The sequence below is a fragment of the Delphinus delphis genome, chromosome 6 (genome assembly GCF_949987515.2).
Source record: "Delphinus delphis chromosome 6, mDelDel1.2, whole genome shotgun sequence".
Taxonomy (NCBI): domain Eukaryota; kingdom Metazoa; phylum Chordata; class Mammalia; order Artiodactyla; family Delphinidae; genus Delphinus; species Delphinus delphis.
This window is the reverse complement of record NC_082688.1, coordinates 49346968-49368119: the sequence shown is the minus strand read 5'-3', so window position 1 is coordinate 49368119 and position 21152 is coordinate 49346968. Positions and strand designations below refer to the sequence as shown.

Sequence of the window (21152 nt, the reverse complement as noted above, 5' to 3'; positions counted from 1 at the left end):
TATACAATGGAATATTACTCAGCCATAAAAGGAACGAAATTGGGTCATTTGTAGAGACGTGGATGGACCTAGAGATTGTCATACAGAGTGAGGTAAATCAGAAAGAGAAAAACAAATATTGTATATTTACGCATATATGTGGAATCTAGAAAAATGGTACAGGTGAACCGGTTTGCAAGGCAGAAATAGAGACACAGATGTAGAGAACAAATGGATGGACACCAAGGAGGGAAAGTGGGGGTGGTGGTGGTGGCGGTGGGATGAATTGGGAGATTGGGATTGACATATATACTCTGATATGTATAAAATAGATAACTAGTAAGAACCTGCTGTATAAAAGTAAATAAATCAATAAAATTTAAAAAAATGATGAGAGTATATCTAAGGTTAATTTTGGGGTCAACCTTATACCTTAAAACAAAATGATACCTAGTAATTTTTTCCCTAAAAGATAATGTCTTATTTTTCGTTAAAGTATAAAATATGAAGCCCAATACAGTGTCCCCTGCCATTGACTTGTGAACTTTGGAATCTGTGAGGAAGAGTAGTTGAGCTAAGAGTACAGGAGTCAGAGCTAGGAAATTAGGCTTGGAGGCTGGTGATTTAGAAGGTTGAGGTCTTAGCGGGCAGTGGTCATAGAAGCCTAGGAGGAGACCAGGGAGCCAGGATCAGAGACTACAGTTAAAATTGCTTTGTGTAGGATGGGTTCTTAGTTTTACAGAGCCTTTTTATACTTAACAAAAATGGACCAAAGGAATTTGACTCTAGCTATGATACTCTTGCAGCTGAAGTCTCCAAATTTCTAAACAGTAGTTTCTCTTTTCTGAACAAATCTAGTGGAATTAATGTGATCTTGGGCTTCATTGGGTGTCTTAGGGAAGCTAGTCTTCAGATTTGGAGAAAGTAGTTGGTTTCTCGGTGGTGGTGAGTTCTGAATCTCTGCTGTGAACCTCCACATTTGTGATCTTCTAGAGTTTTGTATGGGAAGAATATTGAATCCTCAGCACCCATTTTTTTCTGAGATCCTCTAGATATTACCATGATGCTTCTGCAATTGACTTTAGTACACCCTGTAATTATCAGGTTTTTCTCGTAGTGATAATTGCTTGATAATTCATTGAATTATCCTCTGTGATAGAGAATGGATAATGATGATGGTATCTGAAGTCCTATGTGATTTACAAAGTGATTGGTACATTTTCTTACTTAGAGAAGTTAAAATATACTAATCTTGAGAAGGAAATAGAAAGCAAATAAGCATTGGAATGTAGTTGAATGCGGTACTTTCCATTTCATGGAAACACCAACTTGATTTTTATTTTCCAACAAAACATAGTAAAGAATTGCCACTTTCACATATTTATGATGTAATCGTTGACTGCTTTGGGACATTTCTTATTTTTTAATGTTAATGGAGTCAACAATTAAAATCAGAATGTACTTCAGAAATATATTTTAGTAACTGAGCATTTGTGGCAATTTATTTATTTTCCTTGTATGCGGCTTTTATTTTTCCAGATTTGGATATCAGAAACACATGAGAAAATGGCACAAGTTTGTTTAAACACAGAATTGGCTGAAATAAAGAGCAAGGCTTTATTGAATGAGGAAACGATGAGCTCTGGAATTATTGAAAGGTATGCTTCATACTGTCCTTTGCTTAGAACAGGCACATTCAGGAAAGGGTTTATATAAGTAGTGAAGAGGTATAGTGGCCCCAGGTACATATTACAGGACCACATCAAGCACAATCAACACATCTCAAGCTTCCACGCTTTCTGTTCATGCTGTTCCCTCTGTTTGGAATTCCTTTCCCTTGTTTGTTTGCCAATCAGCACTACGCATTCTAGGTCCCTCTAAAATGTCATTTCCCGTTTACACATTGTTTTCTGGTCCTGGTTCTGACGACTTAGGTTTGAGCCCCATCTCCACAATTTACTTGTGAAAATTATGCAGTATCTATAATCCTCAGTTCATAAAATGGGCATTATGAAAGTATCTACTTTATAGGGTTGTTTTAAGTTTAGATGAAAAGTATGAAATGTGCATAAAAATACTGCCTGACATGCAGTAAGAATTAGGTAAGCTGTCATTAATCAGAATTAATTGCTCTCATATTCTGGCTCTCTGAGCATTTTATGTTCTACATAGCAGTTGGACTTACATTCAAGTTATTTATATGAAAGTGTTTCCTCTGAGATTGTTCCTTGAGGGTAGGAACTGTTTCTTAGTCACATCTGTAGTCCTGCAGCCTGGCATAGCGCCTTTCCATGGAAATGTGTGACATAGACTTCATCTTGTATTGTAGTTATTGGACAAAATGCTGAAATTTCTTTCCATTTACTTGCTGGGACATTTTATTTTGCAAAGTGCATTAAAGTTGCAAACATGGAAATCCTTTAAAAAATTATAATAAAAATTCAGCTCCCAAATTAGTTTTATATAGCTCTGAAAGTTTATAAATATCAACTTGACATGTTTTCTAAAAATTGTTATCTTGTTTCCAGGGACACTGGATTGCCTGCCACAGGTTTTGGAGCTCTCTTTCCTAGACACCCATCAGATTGGTACGAAATGTTCAAAATGTTTGTAGTCCCTAAACTGCTGCAGATTGCACAAAATGTTTCTTAATGGTTCAGGAGGTTTGTTTGCAGGGGTGAAGGAGTGAGGGGTGAACCAAGGTCAACAAAGTGCCCTTTATGTGCCATCTTACAGACTTCTTTCCTTTTTTTAAAAAAATTGTGTTTATTTTTTTCCAACTTATTAATACCAACAAACCTGTTAGAAGAAAAATAGATTATCATTTAAAAACAATTATAAACAGTGATATGTGTGTGTGTGTGTGTGTGTGTGTGTACAAAAAAATCAGCATTAGACTTCTTTCCTTTAACAAAAGTTTTTTCCCATCAATATGCAAGCAATAATAATAATATAGTAGTCAATACTCATTATTTGTTGATTCTATATTTACAAATTCTCTTACTTGCTAAAATTTATTTGTAACCCCCAAATCAATACTAAGGGTGCTGTTGCAGTCATTAATGGATATACATAAAGTGGCAAAAAATTTGAGCCACCCAATGCACACATTCTCAGCTGAGGTGGAACAAGGCAAGACTCTGCCTTCTTGGTCCAACTCTCATACTGTATGCAAGTGTCCTTTTCATGGTCATGTATTTTTTTTGCATTTTTTTGTGTGTTTGGTTGGTGATTTTGCTGTTTGAAATGGCTTCCAAGTGTAGTGCTAAAGTGCTATCTAGTGTTTCCAAGGGCAAGAAGGCTGTGATGTGCCTTATGAAGAAAATGGGTGTGTTAGATAAGCTTCATTCAGGCATGAGTTACAGTGTGGTTGGTCATATTCAACATTAATGAGGCAACTATATAATGAATAAAATGTCTCAAACAGAAACACACATAAAACCAAGGTATGTATTGATTGGTTGATGAAAATGTTGTGACCAGAGGCTTGAAGGAACCTAGCTCTGTATTTCCTACAGAGCTAGGAAGGGGTTCAGGATTTGCTAATTCACAGTGCCTTTATAGAATATTATTGTGAATAATGAGAATTGAGTGTATAGCAAGAAACTACTATTCTTTACTGATACATAAATTTCTTTTGGGGGCAGCATGACTTGTTACTACAGAAAAGAAATTTCCACTCATCTTTCTAAAGAAGACAAACTTTCATAATTTCTGTAATGATAAATAGATAAGTGATGAAATATAGGTACTTACAAGCATGAAAAAATTCTAAGTGTTGGATTGTGTATTATGAAGATATGAGTACATATCATCAGTGGAAATTTAGATGTTTTTGCTTCCTTTGAGAGCTATCTGGCATTAGAGCTAACCTGTTCTGCAGAGTCTGCCTAGGGTGGGGGTGGAGAGTACCCTAAATAATAATGCCCCACCCCATTTCTTAGTCATCTGTTATAATTTTGGCCAGGTGTTTTAAACTGTGGGTTCTAATCTTCATTACTCCTGCAAGGCTGGCCTGGTCTGTGTCCCCTACAGCCTGCTGTAGCATCTCTAAGTAGGCTGGAGGATCCACAGGGAGTATTCCCAGAATGATCGTTGAGGAGGTGGGCTTCTGGCTTCTAACAAGGTGATGAACTAAAAACATCCTACTGGCTCCATTTCTTGCACTGAAATCTAGAAATTCCAATAAAGACATGGGTAGACAGAATGAATCCAGAGGCAGACTTTGACAGCTATATCAAAACTCTGAGAAAATCTTTAGAAAATGATGGGCTAGAGCAGAAGATTGCTGAGGGATGGGATGACAGGAGAAGAGAGAAGGCAGGGTTGAGGTCTCTACATGGAGACTTGGGCCAACCCAGGGTGAGAGCTGTAATCTCAGTGGGCCAGGCTTGGATAGGAGCTGAAAAAGGCTTATCTATTGCATTTTCAAACTTGGATTATATGCTCCAAGTTGGATTTTTCTGCATTGATTTTGACTGCTGTTTTCAGCCCAGGACAGAAAATGAGACACCCAGGGCTTTACACAATAGAAATTTTGATGCCAGCAACCTACCTCCCTGCAGCTCTGACCTCAGCATTGAGATCTATAATGCCAGTACAGATAGCCAGGAGGTCCCTGAGTTGTCTTCCCCAACTCCAATTAGGGAAAGCAATCTCGGATATAGAGGAACTAGGCAGTATATCTTGAGGAGAAAGAAATGCCAGGGAAAATAAGTGCAGTTAAGCCCAGAGAAGTGCAGTAGAGGCACTCAACTCATATCTCCTATGCATACACTGAAGACACCAGCTAAGCCTCCCTTTTCAGTGGACCACTTATGTAGTCATCAAAAGCAGAGGCACACATTAAAAAAAAAAAAAAAAAAAAAGCAGAGGCAACTGATCGTCTTAGTAATAATACAGATGAGTTCCAGGTCTTAAAAAAATATCATGACACATGTAAAGAACAAAAGCATCATGAAGAATGAAAAGATATAGGCAACCTATACCAGATGAAGTAGACCTGATGGAACAAATGTAACAGGAATTTAAAACCAATGGAACCGAAATTTAAAGCTTTATTACTTAGAGAAATAAAGACAGTTACAAAATAAGGCAAAATAATAAAAATCAGGTTGACATTAACTTCCCAATAGCAACACTGGATGCAAGAGCATAATATTAAAATATTGAAGGAAAAGAATTTTGAACCCAGAATTATTTAAATGTGAGAGTCAAATAAAGATATCTTCAGGCATATGAGGACTGGTTTCAGACTTACTATCCTGCCACAAATAGCTACAGGACTGAGCAAAACATATTAGGCAACTGTTGTCAAGGGTTGGATAGCAACCAGTGTGGTTCTGTGCTCCTGAAGATGAGATGTGAGCATCACTTATGCACTGAAGTCACTTTTCCTGGCTGCAGCGCAGTGGGGTGAGCCCATGAGTAGAGCAGTGTTATTGTTGAGCTGGGAGGCGGGAATAGGAATTTAGAGCTTCTGATGTAACTGGAATTTGTAGGATACAGTATTGGACAGAAGGAAGTTGTGTTTGGAGATAGGAACAGTAGTCTGCATGGGATTTCCCTCAGGTTCTTAGTCAAGGGCTGGGCTCTGCATGCACTATCAAAATAGTACATACTCCTGCTTTTAAAAAATCAAATAGAACTGTCTATAGTGTATTCTAAAATTTCACAATGGTACTCCCTCCTGCATGGTAGTATTGTGTAGTGGGCTTTAGGGCTCCATTACCTGCTTTCAAATCCTGGCCCTGCCACTTACTAGCTGTGTGAACTTGGGCTAATTGCCTAACAATTTTGTACCTCATTTTTCTTCATCTGTAAAATGGGGATGATAATTATAAAGCTAGGGTTGTTGTGACAATTAAGCAAGTTAATACATGTAAAACAGTTAAAATAGTAATATGTACATACATGATAAATGCTATGTAGATCAGCTGGGCTAGACACTTGGCAAACCCTTTTCATCTAGAAACACATATCTATCAGTTCAGGAAAATATTCTTTTTTTTTTTTTTTTTGCGGTACGTGGGCCTCTCACTGTTGTGGCCTCTCCTGTTGCAGAGCACAGGCTCCGGACGTGCAGGCTCAGCGGCCATGGCTCATGGGCCTAGCCGCTCCACGGCACGTGGGATCTTCCCGGACCGGGGCACGAACCCGTGTCCCCTGCATTGGCAGGCGGACTCAACCACTGCGCCACCAGGGAAGCCCTCAGGAAAATATTCTTGATTTATTTCATTGATGATTTATACCCTCCATTTTCTCTGTTGTCACTTTTTGGAAATCCTTTATGTGGATGTTGGTTTGCCTGGCCTGGTTCTCTAATTTCCTCATCTTCTCTCTATTTTATATTTATCTTTATTGTCTACTTTACTCTCTGTGTCTTCAACCCTACTATTGAGTTCTCTTTTTGTTTTCTGAATCCGTCTGTTTTTATAGAATCCTTTTTTGTTGTTTGTTTCATGACTGAACTATCTTATCTGTGTGGGGATGTTAATAGTTTGTTTTCCTTAATTTTTTTCTTCATGCATCGTATCTATTTCCTCCAAGATACTTTTTATTAATTTGCCTTTTATTTGTTTGCTTGGTCTCTACCTTCCATACTAGAAGCTTTCCTCAGATGTTTGGTAATTAATTCTTGGTTCTCTGTGCATGATTAAGAGATGAGGGTCAGAACCTGTGTGTGAAGCTTGTTGATTTGGAGCTTCACTGGAGGAATCTAGGTGGGCCATTTTTTTTTGTAGAAGCCCTGGTATCAGTATTTTTAGTCTTTCCTCACGGACTAGTCACATTCCCCAGAGGAAGTTCCCCAAATTGCCCATCTGAATGGCGAAGGGCTGGTGCCTGTGTTCTTGAAGTGAGTAGGGCAGTTGGCTAGGACATCAATAGTAATCCTTCGTCGTGTATGGTCACCAAACTGTGTTGTTGGTCAAGAACTTTCTCTTTCACCCTTCCTAGTGAATAAATTTCTAGTTTCCTGCTGGAGTAGGGGAGGGGCCGTTATCCAGCAGTAGGATGTGGAGGAGGAGCCCAGAGCTCATATGCTTCTCAAACAGCTCTCCCCCAATCCTCCTTTGCTGATTTAGGATTTATTCAGCTTTCTGCTAAGTCAGAGACCACTCGTCCATCTCTTGAGGTTCCAAAATTTATTTCTCTTGTCCCTTTGCTGTTCTCCTTGTTCTTGTGAGTTTATTTTTACTTTTTTGAGTAACTTTGATTTTAGTGGAGCTTTTTGAGGAAGCAAGATTTGATGTGTACATTCAATCTTAACCCTGAAGTTGTTCAGTCTCATCTGAAATGTCACCTCCTCCAGAGGATGTTCTCCTTGTTCTTGTGGGTTTATTTTTTTGAGTATCTTTGATTTTAGTGGAGCTTTTTGAGAAAGCAAGAATCGATGTGTACATTCAATCTTAACCCTGAAGTCATTCAGTTTCATCTGAAATGTCACCTCCTCCAGAGGACCTTCCCTTCCTACTGCCAGCCTATCTGGTAGGTCCCTTGTGGGTGTTCATAGCACCATGTACTTCTTTTATCCTTACACTATTCATTTAGCTTGCTGTTACTTATATTCTTATTTGTCTTTCTTTCTGAATTCAGTGCTCTGAAGTCGCAACTCTCCCACAGTCTTAACAGAGAGCCTGACCTGCAGCAGATATAATTAATTTCTTGAATGAACCAGTTAGTTATTTCTGATGTTGAACAGCAAATTATAATGGAAAAGGGGTATGACTAATTCCTATTTTACTTGATTTAGGACTTTAAGGCCTGAAGAGCCAAAGTTGCTCTCAATTCTATTCTGGTAAATACATTAAATGACATGGTCTTTTAGAAAATCAGCCCTTATTAGTTTGAAATGCTAGAATTACTTGTTTGTTTTACTTGATTCACAAGTATTAGCAAGGAAATAAATACATTAGCACCATCAACCATCCTCCACTAATTCCATATATAATTCTTTCTTTCAGTTAATGTACACTGATTATAGGATGTTCCATACCATAGAATGCTGTGGTGTTTTATTTCTTATTTATTTTTTTAAAAATAAATTTATTTTATTTATTTTTGGCTACGTTGGGTCTTCATTGCTGCACGCGGGCTTTCTCTAGTTGCAGTGAGCGGGGGCTACTCTTCATTGCGGTGTGCAGGCTTCTCATTGTGGTGGCTTCTCTCTGTTGCGGAGCACGGGCTCTAGGTGCACGGGCTCAGTATTTGTGGTGCATGGGCTTAGTTGCTCTGTGGCATATGGGATTTTCCACGACCAGGGCTCGAACCCGTGTCCCCTGCATTGGCAGGTGGATTCTTAACCACTGCGCCACCAGGGAAGCCCAATGTGGTGTTTCAGAATCTGCTGTCTTGAATATTAAATATTCTTTTGCTTCTTGCCAACTGTACAGCTGTAGGAGTTAAATGTCAACTTTAAAAGGCAATGAATAAAAATGAGTTTGCTCAATGGACCAAAATAATGTGCTTCAACTTATAAAAGAAAAGCTGTAATCATAATGTAAATTTAAACTTCAGGTTACCTCAGTGGAAAAAATCAGAATATAGGTATAGCTTTGTTATTAAGGAGACATTAATCAGATGCATTTATCTTAATTTTAGATAACATCCATTATGTAGTGATGGCATTTGACAGTCTGTTTCTTTTCTCACAACTCAAGCAATAGCCCACCTACTTTATTTTGAACCAATGTGATGGAGACGCAACACTGTTCTTCCTTAAATTGGCAGCAAACATCTCAGTGGAACATACTGAAAATCAGAACAACTAGAATGTTTGACACCACTGGACTTTTCACTTCTCACCTAAACTAGAGAAAAGGGCTTGGTGGATAATTCCTTCCACATATGTCACAGATGGAGATAAATTTTAAACAAATCCAATATATGGAACAGTCAGGTTGAGACCAAAAGTGATATTGATGACTTACACTTTAAAAATGAGATCAGTATGCTTTGAGGCTAGATTGAGCTCATCCAGAACTAGAGTTATTGCTTCTCTTCACAGTCGATCGCATCAGTGAGTTACCAAGAAATTGGCGTTGGCCAGTGATGGAAGGGGTGAAATCAAGGAGGCTCAAAGACCTCTTAGACATTAACAGTGCTCTTATGGTCTCAAATGGATACAGCTGCATGTTTAGGGGTCTCTAACACACATTACTTTTACGACATGGATAGAGACTTCAAAGTTGTAGAAAAGTAGTGAGGCACATTGCCTTTAAGGCACATAGGAAAAGTGGATGGGAACACGAAGATGTAAGTTAATTTAAGAGTCTGTCTTTGCCCTCCTACCTTGTTCTCAAGAATCCTCAAGGAACGTTCACTTAATTTGGAAGTACTCTTTATGAGGCATGGAAAACTCACTCACTAATTATCAGAAGCCTCCTCGATGTCTGATTATCTAATACAAAATCACATGATTCGTCTGTAGAACCAGACAGTTGTAGCTGATTTATTCTAAGAAGTAAGGTTTTCCGCATATAATATCTCGACTGTGTCTGTGACCATTTAACAAACAAAAAACCAGAAAGCAAAATGATAGAACAACAGAACAAAAACTATATAAAGCAAATCCAATTTTGAAAGAGATATAGTATAAATATAATTTTAAGATCATATTTCTCAGAAACCCTTATTTAAATATACATATATAACTGTATGTGGTCCTGGGATAATGGTTCACAGAAGTTCTTTTTTTTTTTTTACGGGAAAAAGCCAATTCTGGCATAGAATATTTGCTGGGTGAGAAGCAGGTCCATGGGCTCCTGGGTCAGTTTGAGGTCAGCCCAGAAGTACTGACCACCTACTAGAGGATAGAGAAGAAGCAAGGTAGACCTCTCATAAGGTCAGCTCTAACTAATGTGTCCTGTCATTTTTGCTAAATTTCATTGCCGTCTGGTGGTAGTGATTAGTGTTTATTGTTGAAATTTTATGATAAATGTCTAGTTTCCAGAATCATCCAAACATTTATGTGATCCACATGACGGGAGAAGAAAGAAATTAGTAGTGTTTTAGATCACTGGGTAGCTTTTTGGACATAGTGTGGTTTTTAAGAAAGGGTGTAGGAAAATAGGAGACCTGGATTCTACTTTGGGACCTATACTAAACCTGCTATGTGACTTTGTGCTGGCTAATAACCCTCTCTGGGCTCCAGTTGTTTCCATCTGGAAAATGAGAGGATTGAACCAATTAATCTGTAAAGTCCTTTCCTGCTCTAAAATTTTATGGTTCTAAAGAAGAAAGGCATCTGTAGTCACATAAATGGAAAAGTTAAATGCGGCCAAAAAGTAGGTGAGGGGCTTCCCTGGTGACGCAGTGGTTGAGAGTCCGTCTGCGAATGCAGGGGACGTGGGTTCGTGCCCCGGTCCGGGAAGATCCCACATGCCGCGGAGCCCGTAAGCCATGGCCACTGAGCCTGCGCATCCGGAGCCTGTGCTTCGCAGCAGGAGAGGCCACAACAGTGAGAGGCCCACGTACCGCAAAAAAAAAAAAAAAAAAAAAAAAAAAAAAAAAAAAAAAGTAGTTCAGACGGTTAAGTTTTCATTGTTGGCAGAGAGCACTTATCGATATGTGTGTAGAGTGATTGCCTCACAGCAGCAGTAGCAAGCTTAGGCCACAGTTTAAACTCTCTCAATTTACTCCTCTCACTGGAGCATTTAACATTTACAAAACCTTTAGCCCTCTTCAGAGGAAAGGGACTGAATATGAATAGCAGGAGGTTTTTTTTTTTGTTGTTTGTTTTTTCTCAAAGTGCAAGGCATTTACTTTCTTTTCTACTCAGGCGCTTGTGTTGTGGCTTGTCTCTTGGTAAAATACCACCCAGTTGTTGGACATTTGTCCATAAGAAAAAGAGTTTAGAAATTGCCCTATGGTGATGGTGATGAGGATAACAACAAAGAAAATGTGGACAGGAGAATGGTGTGGTGAAAAGACTATGGAATGAGAATGAGACAGACCTGAATTCAATTCTATTTTTTTTTTAATTTATTTATTTTTGGCTGTGTTGGGTCTTCGTTGCTGTGCGCGGGCTTCCTCTAGTTGTGGCAAGTGGGGGCTACTCTTCGCAGTGGTGCGGGGGCTTCTCATTGCGGTGGCTTCCCTTGTTGTGGAGCACGGGCTCTAGGTGCGTGGGCTCAGTAGTTGTGGTGTGTGAGCGCTGGAATGCAGGCTCAGTAGTTGTGGCACAGGGGCTTAGTTGCTCCATGGCATGTGGGATCTTCCTGGACCAGGGATTGAACCCGTGTCCTCTGAATTGTCAGGGGGATTCTTAACCACTGCGCCACCAGGGAAGTCCTTTGAATTCAATTCTTGATACCCTTTCTTTTTAAAAAAAAATTATTTTATTGAAGTATAGTTGATTTACAATGTTGTGTTAATTTCTGTTGTACAGCAAAGTGATTCAGATATATATATATCATACACATATATGGGTATATATATATACACTTATGTATATTCTTTTGCATATTCTTTTCCATTATGGTTTATCACAGAATATTGAGTATAGTTCCCTGTGCTATACAGTAGGACCTTGTTTTTTAATCCATTCTATATATAATAGTTTGCATCTGCTAAACCCAAACTCCCAATCCATCCCTCCTCCTTGGCAAACCACAAATCTGTTCTCTATGTCTGTGAGTCTGTTTCTGTTTTGTAGATAAATTCATTTGTGTCACATTTTAGATTCCACATATAAGTGATATCATATAGTATTTGTCTTTCTCTTTCTGATTTACTTCACTTAGTATGATAATCTCTGTGTCCATCCATGTTGCTGCAAATGGTGTTATTTCATTCATTTTTATGGCTAATATTCCATTGTGTATAGATACCACATCTTTTTTATCCATTCATCTGTCGATGGATATTTAGGTTGTCTCCATGTCTTGGCTATTATGAATAGTGCTGCTATGAACATATGGGTGCATGTATCTTTTTGTTGATTCCCCTTCTTATTTGTTGTAGGACCTTTTATTTCTGTGTGTCCAGCTTTCTTCTTTCGGATAACATTCTCTCTCCCATTCAGTGCAGTCCAGTTAGTCTGTATGATAAATGGGCTGATTCTGTTCTCCACTCCCACCTCCCCACAAACCCAAGTGTTGGGCATATGACCCAGGCCAGGCCAATCAGAAAGCACTCTAGGATAGTAATCAGAGTTTTGAGCAAGGTGCCCTCTAGTGCTCCAGGTGACAAGTTACAGAGGGCGTCTTGCTGCTAGTGGAGCATCTATCTGTAAATGAAGCTAAGCAGAGGTGTGGAAAAAGAGTTCCGATTATATTCTTTTTATGTGAGCTGGTATTTCCCCTTTTTTTTCTCGTCATCAAGCTTGAATAACTTATAACTTGAGTAATACTAATAATAGCAAATACTTACATGGTGTTTATTATGTGCCAGGCACCATTATAAGAGTTTTACATGTGCTGACTTATTTACTCCTTATAAAAACTCTGTGAGTTGGTTCCATCATCATCTACATTCTATGGAGGGGGGAAAAAAGGTACAGAGAAGTCAAGTAACATGTTCAGACTCTCACAGCTGGTAAGTAATAATGAGCCAGGATTTTAACTGAGACAGTCATACCTCAAAGTTCATGGTCTTAGCTACTCTACTAAGCTGCTTCTCTGAATGATAGATCAACTAAGACTCTGAATATCACTTTCCTTTGTAAACCCAGAGCTGATAATTGCTACATTTAGCCTTGAGCACCAAACTCTTGAAGGAAGTACTGGTGAAAGTGTGGTCACTTGTCCCCCGAGGTGGCCGCCAACAGTTCCTTCCCTCTCTGTACATGCATGCTACAGCTCCATTGAAGAGGCAGAGGTTATTCTGAGCTGGCCTTATGACTGGCTTTGATCAATAGAAGGTAGCAGAACTGACGTCCTCAGACTTCTGAGTGCAGACCTTAAAGGGACTGGTAGTTGTTGCTTTCTGATTCTTGGACTCTAGCTAACATGCTATAAGTAACCCAAGCCACATGGTGGAGAACTAAGACACTGTATTTGACAGCTCCAACTGAGCTCCCAGACAACAGACAAAACCAGCTGCCAGCCATGTGAGTGAACTATCTTGGATATTACAGTCTAGTCAAATACCTGGATGACTGTAGCTCTAACTGACATCACATGGAGCAGAAAAACCACCCAGCTGAGCCCATCATCTTACATAATAATCAGAGGTAATAACATGGTTGTTATTTTAAGTCAGGAACATTTAAGCCATAGCAATAGGTAATTAAAACAAACTTCATGTCTCTAACTACCATGATTACATGGCTACTTCTACCGTTATTTGGCCTATTGGTATAGTTTTGTCATTGCTAATCCATCAGGCATGCAAGCAGTTCAAACTTTTGAAACTGATGAGCTAATAAAACAAATGAGTGGTAAAGGTTTTCAAAATGTCAATGTTGTGTAATTTATATTTAATCCCATTTCCTTTTATCCCATGGCCATTAATGATGAGCCTCTATTACTAGTATTACTCTTTATAATATTGGAAGTTTATGTGATTGTCATAAATTTATCATTATTTATAATTACTTAAAATAAGTCTTTAGTGGGTCCCAGTGGATAGTACTATGTTATGCATCTTTGAGCCACAGAGGTGGTTTCACAGGAATAAGAACTTTCCAGAATTACAGAAATCTTTGCTGCTATCCGTATTTAATTTGGTCCCATATTTGCTACTTACATAGTTAAATTATTACCCTAACATGTAAGAACAATATATTGTTTTCAAATGGCTTCCAAAAGTTATTAGGCCTGAAGAAATTATATTTGTGCCACATATCTGAGTTTATTCTTTCAACATAAACATTTAATGAGTGCCTATTATGTATTAGGAGTATAGAGACAAAAGACACCCCCATTCCTGAAGTAGCTCATTATCTCATATATGAAACAGAAAATTAACCAGTCAATACTCATGTATTAGTAAGGAATATACTTGACTGAAAGTAACAGAAAACCTAACTAGTAGCAACTTGAATAATTAAGGAATTTGTTCATCTAGCATGAAATATAAGGGAGTTCAAGACTGATGTGGCACCTAAACAATGTCATCAAGGATACAAGGTCTTTTTGTCTTTCTTCTCTACCAGCTTTGCTAGGTAGCTTTCATCCCCATACTCTCAAGATGGTTTACTATGTCTCCCAACAGCAATCTGTTCTAGAAAGGAAGACGTGGGAAAACAAAGAGATAAAGGAAACCCTCTTCAGGATCTTCATTTTACATCTATTGGATAGATTGTGAGATGGCCACCCTTGGCTACAAGAGTCTTCTAATTAGAGAAAGACAAGGGAGAAGGGAGGTTGGAATAGGGGTCAAATAAGCCAACTTATACCCTACAACATGCTAGGGTAAACATAGTGATACCTGAGTTGAATCATGAAATAGGAGTTGGAGTTAGCCAGACCAACAGGAGAGAAGGACACCCCGGGCAGAGGATATAGGCCATATAAAGGCAGGGAGGAGTGGGACCTATGATGGGCATACCTGGTTCACAGAGTACATGTTTGCACTGATGACAGCTAAAGTTGGAGAGGGATGCTGGGGACAAAGCAAGCAGGGCCTGAAAGCTATGTTAAGGAATTTGGACTTTATCTTGCAGGCAGGAGTGAAAGGTTTTCAAGTGTGGTGTAGGAATGATCAGATTTGTGTTCATAAAGCAGACAACAGATTAGTAGGCACCTGAGACTACAGTCAGAAGACTGTTGAACTAATCAAGGCAAGACATAATAAGGGCCTGAGCTTTAGTGATGGTAGTGTGGAGGGAAAAAAGGTTCAGATTTTAGATGTATTAAAAGAGAGGAATAGACATTTACTGGATGATTGGTTAGTTATGAGGGTAAAGAAGACTCGAGGTAGAATACCAGGCTTCTGGCTTAGGCAACTGGGGGTTAATGGGGCCATTCATTGAGGCAGTGAAGATGGGAAGAAGAGCAAATGTCAGATAGCAAGTGAATATTTGAGACTGGAGCATAAGAGAGGTCACTGACCCAGACCCAGCTGCTAGTTCCTCTGCCTCCAGTCTTGTCCGTTTCAAACCATTCTCCATCCAGCAGCTTGAATAATCCAATTAAAATGCAAAGTAAGTCATGTTCTTCTACTGTTACTTAATATCATTGCAGTATTGTTTTTTTCTTCTAGTGTTAATGAGCACATACTATGTGTCTGGCACTGAGCTAAGGGCTTTCGTACCTTATTTCATTTAATTCCCATTCTTTGAAATGGAGGCTGCACCTATCTCCATTACAAAGGGGTTCAGAGAGGTAAAGTAACTTTCCAAAAGTTCCTTACCTAGTAAGCACCAGAGCTGGGCTTTAAATTCATGTCTGGTCTGTCTGACTGCAGAGGCTGTGTTGCTCTTAACCACTATAGTACGCTGTCTTTCATGCTTAAGCGGATAGAGTGCTCCGTATCCTTCAAAGTACTTTCACACGCATTGTCCACTATCCCTTTCCTCCTAACATTCATTACAAGGTCATTTGGGTAAGTATTTTATTAATTGTATAGATGAGTAAATCAAAGCACAGAGGCAATAAAGGACTCCAACTCCTCATTAATTAATCCATCCCTTCTATAAATATATATAGATTGGATACTAATAAGGGAAATTAAGATGCACAGGGTTTAAATTACTTGCTCAAGGCCCCATGACCACTTGGTTGTAAAGCAGAGACTAGAATCTCTGGGTTCAGAGCTCTGTGTTCTTGATGGGAGGGGAATACTGCTTCTAAACTGCTAGGGAACTAAGTCAGGGCTTGGCTTGGATCAGGAGTAAAAGCAGATTCAAATTATCCTCCACTTCATCTTTCCTCCCCACCTCTTTCCCACTGGCTTCTTCAATGTTGTTTTCTGAAAAATAGTCCTGGCATTCAGCAGTTGTGGAAGAACTGTCGGATTTGGTCTTCATGGCTTCCTTAGTAAATAGAAGGAGGAAATGACAGGGATATCCATTTTAGCTCAATATGAGATTTTTTTTTTTTAATGATGGTTGCTTGTCGAGAATGAGACAGAATTTCCCAGAGTGGCTGTAAGATCCCCCTTCCCTAGTACCACACAGAGTCAAGTAGAATTCGTGGCCCTCTGTGGCTGTACTCATTCTAAATAATGGATGCTGCTTCTACTGCTGCCAGTAATCGGATTAATTCCAAATTAATTCTCTGCTTCTTTGAGTTACTAACTTAGATGCAGATTTTTAGGTGGGACCATCTGATTTGTTGAATAGATGTCACATGCCATTATTCTGGCTGCTGGGAAGGTGGGTAAGAAAATATCTGCCCCTTCTCTTGACAAAACAGAAAAGAATCAGTTGACCTTTAAAGTTCTTCCAGATTTAAGAAACCGTGATTCCAGGGTACATCATCTTGTCCTAGATTTTGGTACATCATCTTGTCACAGAATCACACGTTACCACTGGTGTTATTGCAGCTCTAGGTATTTTAAATAATACCATGGCTTTAATGATAACTTCAATATCAGACTCCTTTTCCTTTCTCATCTTACAAAACACCTTTAGTTGTTCTCTACCTTACAACTGTTAAAGGTTGAAGAGGGCATATGTGGCAAACTGTGGGTGGTGCTGGGTGAAAGCCAGCTGGCGAACTTCCAAGCGTCCTTTCATGGTGGCATTATCTTGGTGAATTTACCAGCATCTGGTCTTTAGTTTTACATTTCCAGGAAGACAATTTTATCTGTGCTTCAGAATTTATCTGACTCATGGAAACTGACTTGTGCTCATTAAACTCACAAGAAAAGCCAGAATTCTAATTAGTTAATTTATAATGAGAAATAAAATCTTCAAGCACACTAGTCATGTCAGCCTAATAAAAGCATTCTCTCTCAGTAAAAAAAAAAAACTGTATAGAAAGCCAAACTGTAATCAAATGGTTGCCAGTTTGCTTGGAATCAGAGTGAAGGGAGTTAGTTATATGTTTACAATGATCAATGGCCTCAGACTTTGACTGACTGATTGTAATAAGACTCTTTTGGTAGTAAGTGAGAGAAGGCACAATTAAAATTATCTTGGACCAAAAAGGGAGTTAATTAAAAACAGTATTGGAATACCTCATGGAACTCTGGGAAGGTCCATTGAAGAGCTGGGCTTCAGAGACTGCTGGAATCAGGACTAGAAAACGTCCAGGATTCTCTTCCTGTTGGCTTCATTTGCTCCCTCTGAGTGTAGGGACATTACATCCCATGGTTCTCATCACAGGAGAGTGACTGACCCTTTCCCATTGGTGTCTATTAAGAAATCCCATGGGAGATCTCTGACTGACATGGGCTGGAGGCTGACATTTGGACCTATCAGCTATGGATAGTGATGGAGTGGTAGAGGAGGGCCACATGGCATAGGCTTGCTCCTGTGGCTCCAGACGTGAATTAAACTCATTGTTGGCTGCCATAAGTTGGATTGGAGCCCTGACATTGATATACTCCAGCTCTCTTCCTATAACCAGAGAGGTCTATTTATGAGCCAGAGCACCTCTTCCCCAGGATATGCCTAGAACCAATGCCTCTCTTATCTTTCTCCCCTTTTGCTCTCCTGAGTTTCTCTGAAGGCCATTTCTCTTCTAATGGACTTGATCTTTCCTTCCTTATATTATTTATTTGGCTACAACTTTAAGCTGATATCTAAGAGGAAGATCCATGTTGGTTTTTCATATTTTTATTCTCAAAAGACAAATTTGATTAAATATATCACTTAAAGATTGTTACCCCCTTCTTCAAATTTATAAAAAAAGGAAGGGGGAATCACAAAGAGTTTATAAGTAACTGTAACTGACTGAAATTCATCATTCAGTGCTGTAAAGGTTTCCATTTGGTCAAACTACATTGCCTTTTCAAAAAGATAATTGAATAATCTTCTGCCTCTATTTACTTTGAATTCTCATTGTGGTAAATCGATATCTCTTTATATTTTAATTTTATTTTTATTGCTTTATTCATTTAGTAAATATTTTTCAGTGCTACCTTGTATCAGACTCTGTGCTGGGAGGTGAAAATAAAGAGAGGGAGAAGAGCCTGAACATGGGGAATGGGTTTCTGCCTGTGAAAAACGCCTGATGAGTGAGTTGAGAGATGCCGGATGCTGGCTTGCAAGGTCAGCCTGCCTAAAGCAAACTCTGATATTTGCCTGATAATTATATCATTTGAGTCATAACTTTAGATGAGAATAAAGCAGGGAAACAAGTTCGTTGTCATCTATTCACACTTAAACATTTTAAGATGGAATATTTCCATATAAAATACTTTCAAACACCCATCTACTCATTAGCCAGTTATAATGTAACTTAATATTTTTACCATATTTGCTTCATAATTTTTTTGAGAAATGATTTATCTAGCCATTCATATATCCACCCTATTGATGAACATTAATTTCCAAAATTTCACTATTACAAATAAGGCTTCATTGAGTGTCTGTATACTTGTCTCCTTGAGTATATATGCAAGGGTTTCTTTATACTCAGAAATAGAATTGCTGGGTATTACGATATGTGCACCTTCAATTTTGAAAAATATTGCCACCAGTAGTGTATGAATATGTTTATTGTTTCATATCCTTATCAACATTGTAGAAAATTTTTCCTTTTTAACAGTCTAATGGATATAAAATGGGACATCATTGTTGTTTTACTTTGCATTTCACTAATTACTGAATTTAAGACTGAAATTTAAGCCTGAATTTATTTTCAAATAATAATTAGCCATTCTAATTTCTTCTACTGTGAATTGGCTAGTTATTTAAAAAATCCATTTTTATGGGATTTTGTCTTTTATTGATTTATAATAATTTTTTATTCTCGGTACTAATCTTGTGTTGGTTAATTTTGTAATACCTTCTTCTAGTCTATACCTTCTCTTGTAACTCTGTTTATACTGTCTTTTTAGCAATAGGACTTTTAAATTATAATTTAATCAAGACCTATATATAAAATGTCAGACAGTAAACCTTTTAGAAATTATATATGTATATATATATACATATACATATGTAACATACATTGAGTCATCCATCATAAATAAAGGAGTTATTTTATGTCCTTTAAACATTTTAATAAATTTTCTCCATAAATGTCAATCTTACATTAGTTGTATTCCTATTGGAAGCTTAGAGATTTTATTGCAATTATAAGTGGGATTTTACCACTTTAATTACACTTTCTAATTTCTTGTTGCTGGTGTATTGCTATGATACTTTTGTATATTGATCTTGTATCCAACAACCTTCCTGGAACTTGCCTCCTTTTATGATTTGTAGATTCTCATGGGTATTCTAACATACAACCTTATCATCTGTTGGAAAATGAAAATATTGTTCTTCCATTGCAGTTTTCTTCTTTTCTTCTTTTTCTTATATTACGGTATTTGCTAGAATCTCTAGTACATCATTGAATAGAAATGCTGATGGACTTCTGTGACTATTTGGGAAAATGTTTCTGGGGAGGATTTTCATCAGCTTAGTTTTGATTTTCATTTACTGTTTTCTTCTCATAGTAATGTTGCCCTTTGCTGTTTAAGTATGTTGAATTTTCTTGGACTAGTAGCAATCAGGTAATTGTACAGCGGGGGAATGAGAAGGTTGGACAGTTTCCTCAATATCTTGGTTCAAGAGTGCCTTCTTCTGTAGAATCAGTGAAGTGAACTTTATTTCATTAATGGCATCTTTTTTAGAAGAGTGGTGGTTCTAGGACCCTTAATTTCTGGGCTTGATTTCTTATTTTTCTTTACCTCGTTAGTCGCCAGAGCAGTGCCTTCCCAAGACTGCTGTTATAGTCTTGCATACTTTCCAAGTCTTTTTCTTGGAAAGTCAATGTTCAAATCCTCTAGTCTTAGACTTGTTCTTAGTATTTTCCCATTAGGGAAGGATGCCGTCTTTTTTTTTTTCCCCATGTTATTTTATTGATTGATTGATTAACATCTTTATTGGAGTATAATTACTTTACAATGGTGTGTTAGTTTCTGCTTTACAACAAAGTGAATCAGCTATACGTATACATATATCCCCATATCTTCTCCCTCTTGTGTCTCCCACCCACCCTACCTATCCCACCCCTCTAGGTGGTCACAAAGCACCGAGCTAATCTCCCTGTGCTATTCGACTGCTTCCCACTAGCTACCTATTTTATGTTTGGTAGTATATATAAGTCCATGCCACTCTCTTACTTTCTCCCAGCTTACTCTTCCCCTTCCCTGTGTCCTCAAGTCCATTCTCAACATCTGCATCTTTATTCCTGTCCTGCCCCTAGGTTCTTCAGAACTATGTGTTTTTTGTTTTTTGGGTTTTTTTAGATTACATATATATATGTTAGCATACAGTATTTGTTTTTCTCTTTCTGACTTAGTTCACTCTGTATGACAGACTCTAGGTCCATCAACCTCACTACAAATAACTCAATTTTGTTTCTTTTTATGGCTGAGTAATATTCCATTGTATATATGTGCCACATCTTCTTTATCCATTAATCTGTCGATGGAAACTTAGGTTGCTTCCATGTCCTGGCTGTTGTAAATAGAGCTGCAATGAACATTGTGGTACATGACTCTTTTTGAATTTTGGTTTTCTCAGGGTATATGCCCAGTAGTGGGATTGCTGTATCGTATGGTAGTTCCATTTTTAGTTTTTAAGGAACCTCCATACTGTTCTCCATAGTGGCTGTATCAATTTACATCCCCAACAACAATGCAAGAGCATTCCCTTTTCTCCACACCCTTTCCAGCATTTATTGTTTGTAGATTTTTTGATGATGGCCTTTCTGACTGGTGTGAGGTGATACCTCATTGTGGTTTTGATTTGCAGTTCTCTAATAATTAGTGATGTTGAGCATCTTTTCATGTGCCTCATGGCCATCTGTATGCCTTCCTTAGAGAAATGTCTATTTAGGTCGTCCACCCATTTTTGGATTGGGTTGTTTGTTTTTTTGATATTGAGATGCATGAGCTGCTTATAAATTTTGGAGATTAATCCTTTGGCAGTTGCTTTGTTTGCAAATATTTTCTCCCATTCTGAGGGTTGTCTTTTGGTCTTGTGTATGGTTTCCTTTGCTGTGCAAAAGCTTTTAAGTTTCACTAGGTCCCATTTGTTTATTTTTGTTTTTATTTCCATTTCTGTAGGAGGTGGGTCAATAGGATCTTGCTGTGATTTATGTCATAGAGTGTTCTGCCTATGT

At 38.2% G+C, this 21152-nt stretch overlaps 1 protein-coding gene across 6 annotated transcripts in view; it reads left to right on the top strand.

Annotated features, from left to right (window-relative positions):
- CFAP95 (cilia and flagella associated protein 95) overlaps positions 1 to 21152 on the top strand; it is a 123422-nt gene that overhangs the window by 75447 nt on the left and 26823 nt on the right. For all 6 annotated transcript variants that reach the window (XM_060013423.1, XM_060013427.1, XM_060013426.1 and 3 more), the window contains 2 exons: positions 1519 to 1637; positions 2508 to 2567. In XM_060013423.1, coding sequence (XP_059869406.1) covers positions 1519 to 1637; positions 2508 to 2567 — 179 coding nt within the window. The remainder of the gene's footprint in view (positions 1 to 1518; positions 1638 to 2507; positions 2568 to 21152) is intronic.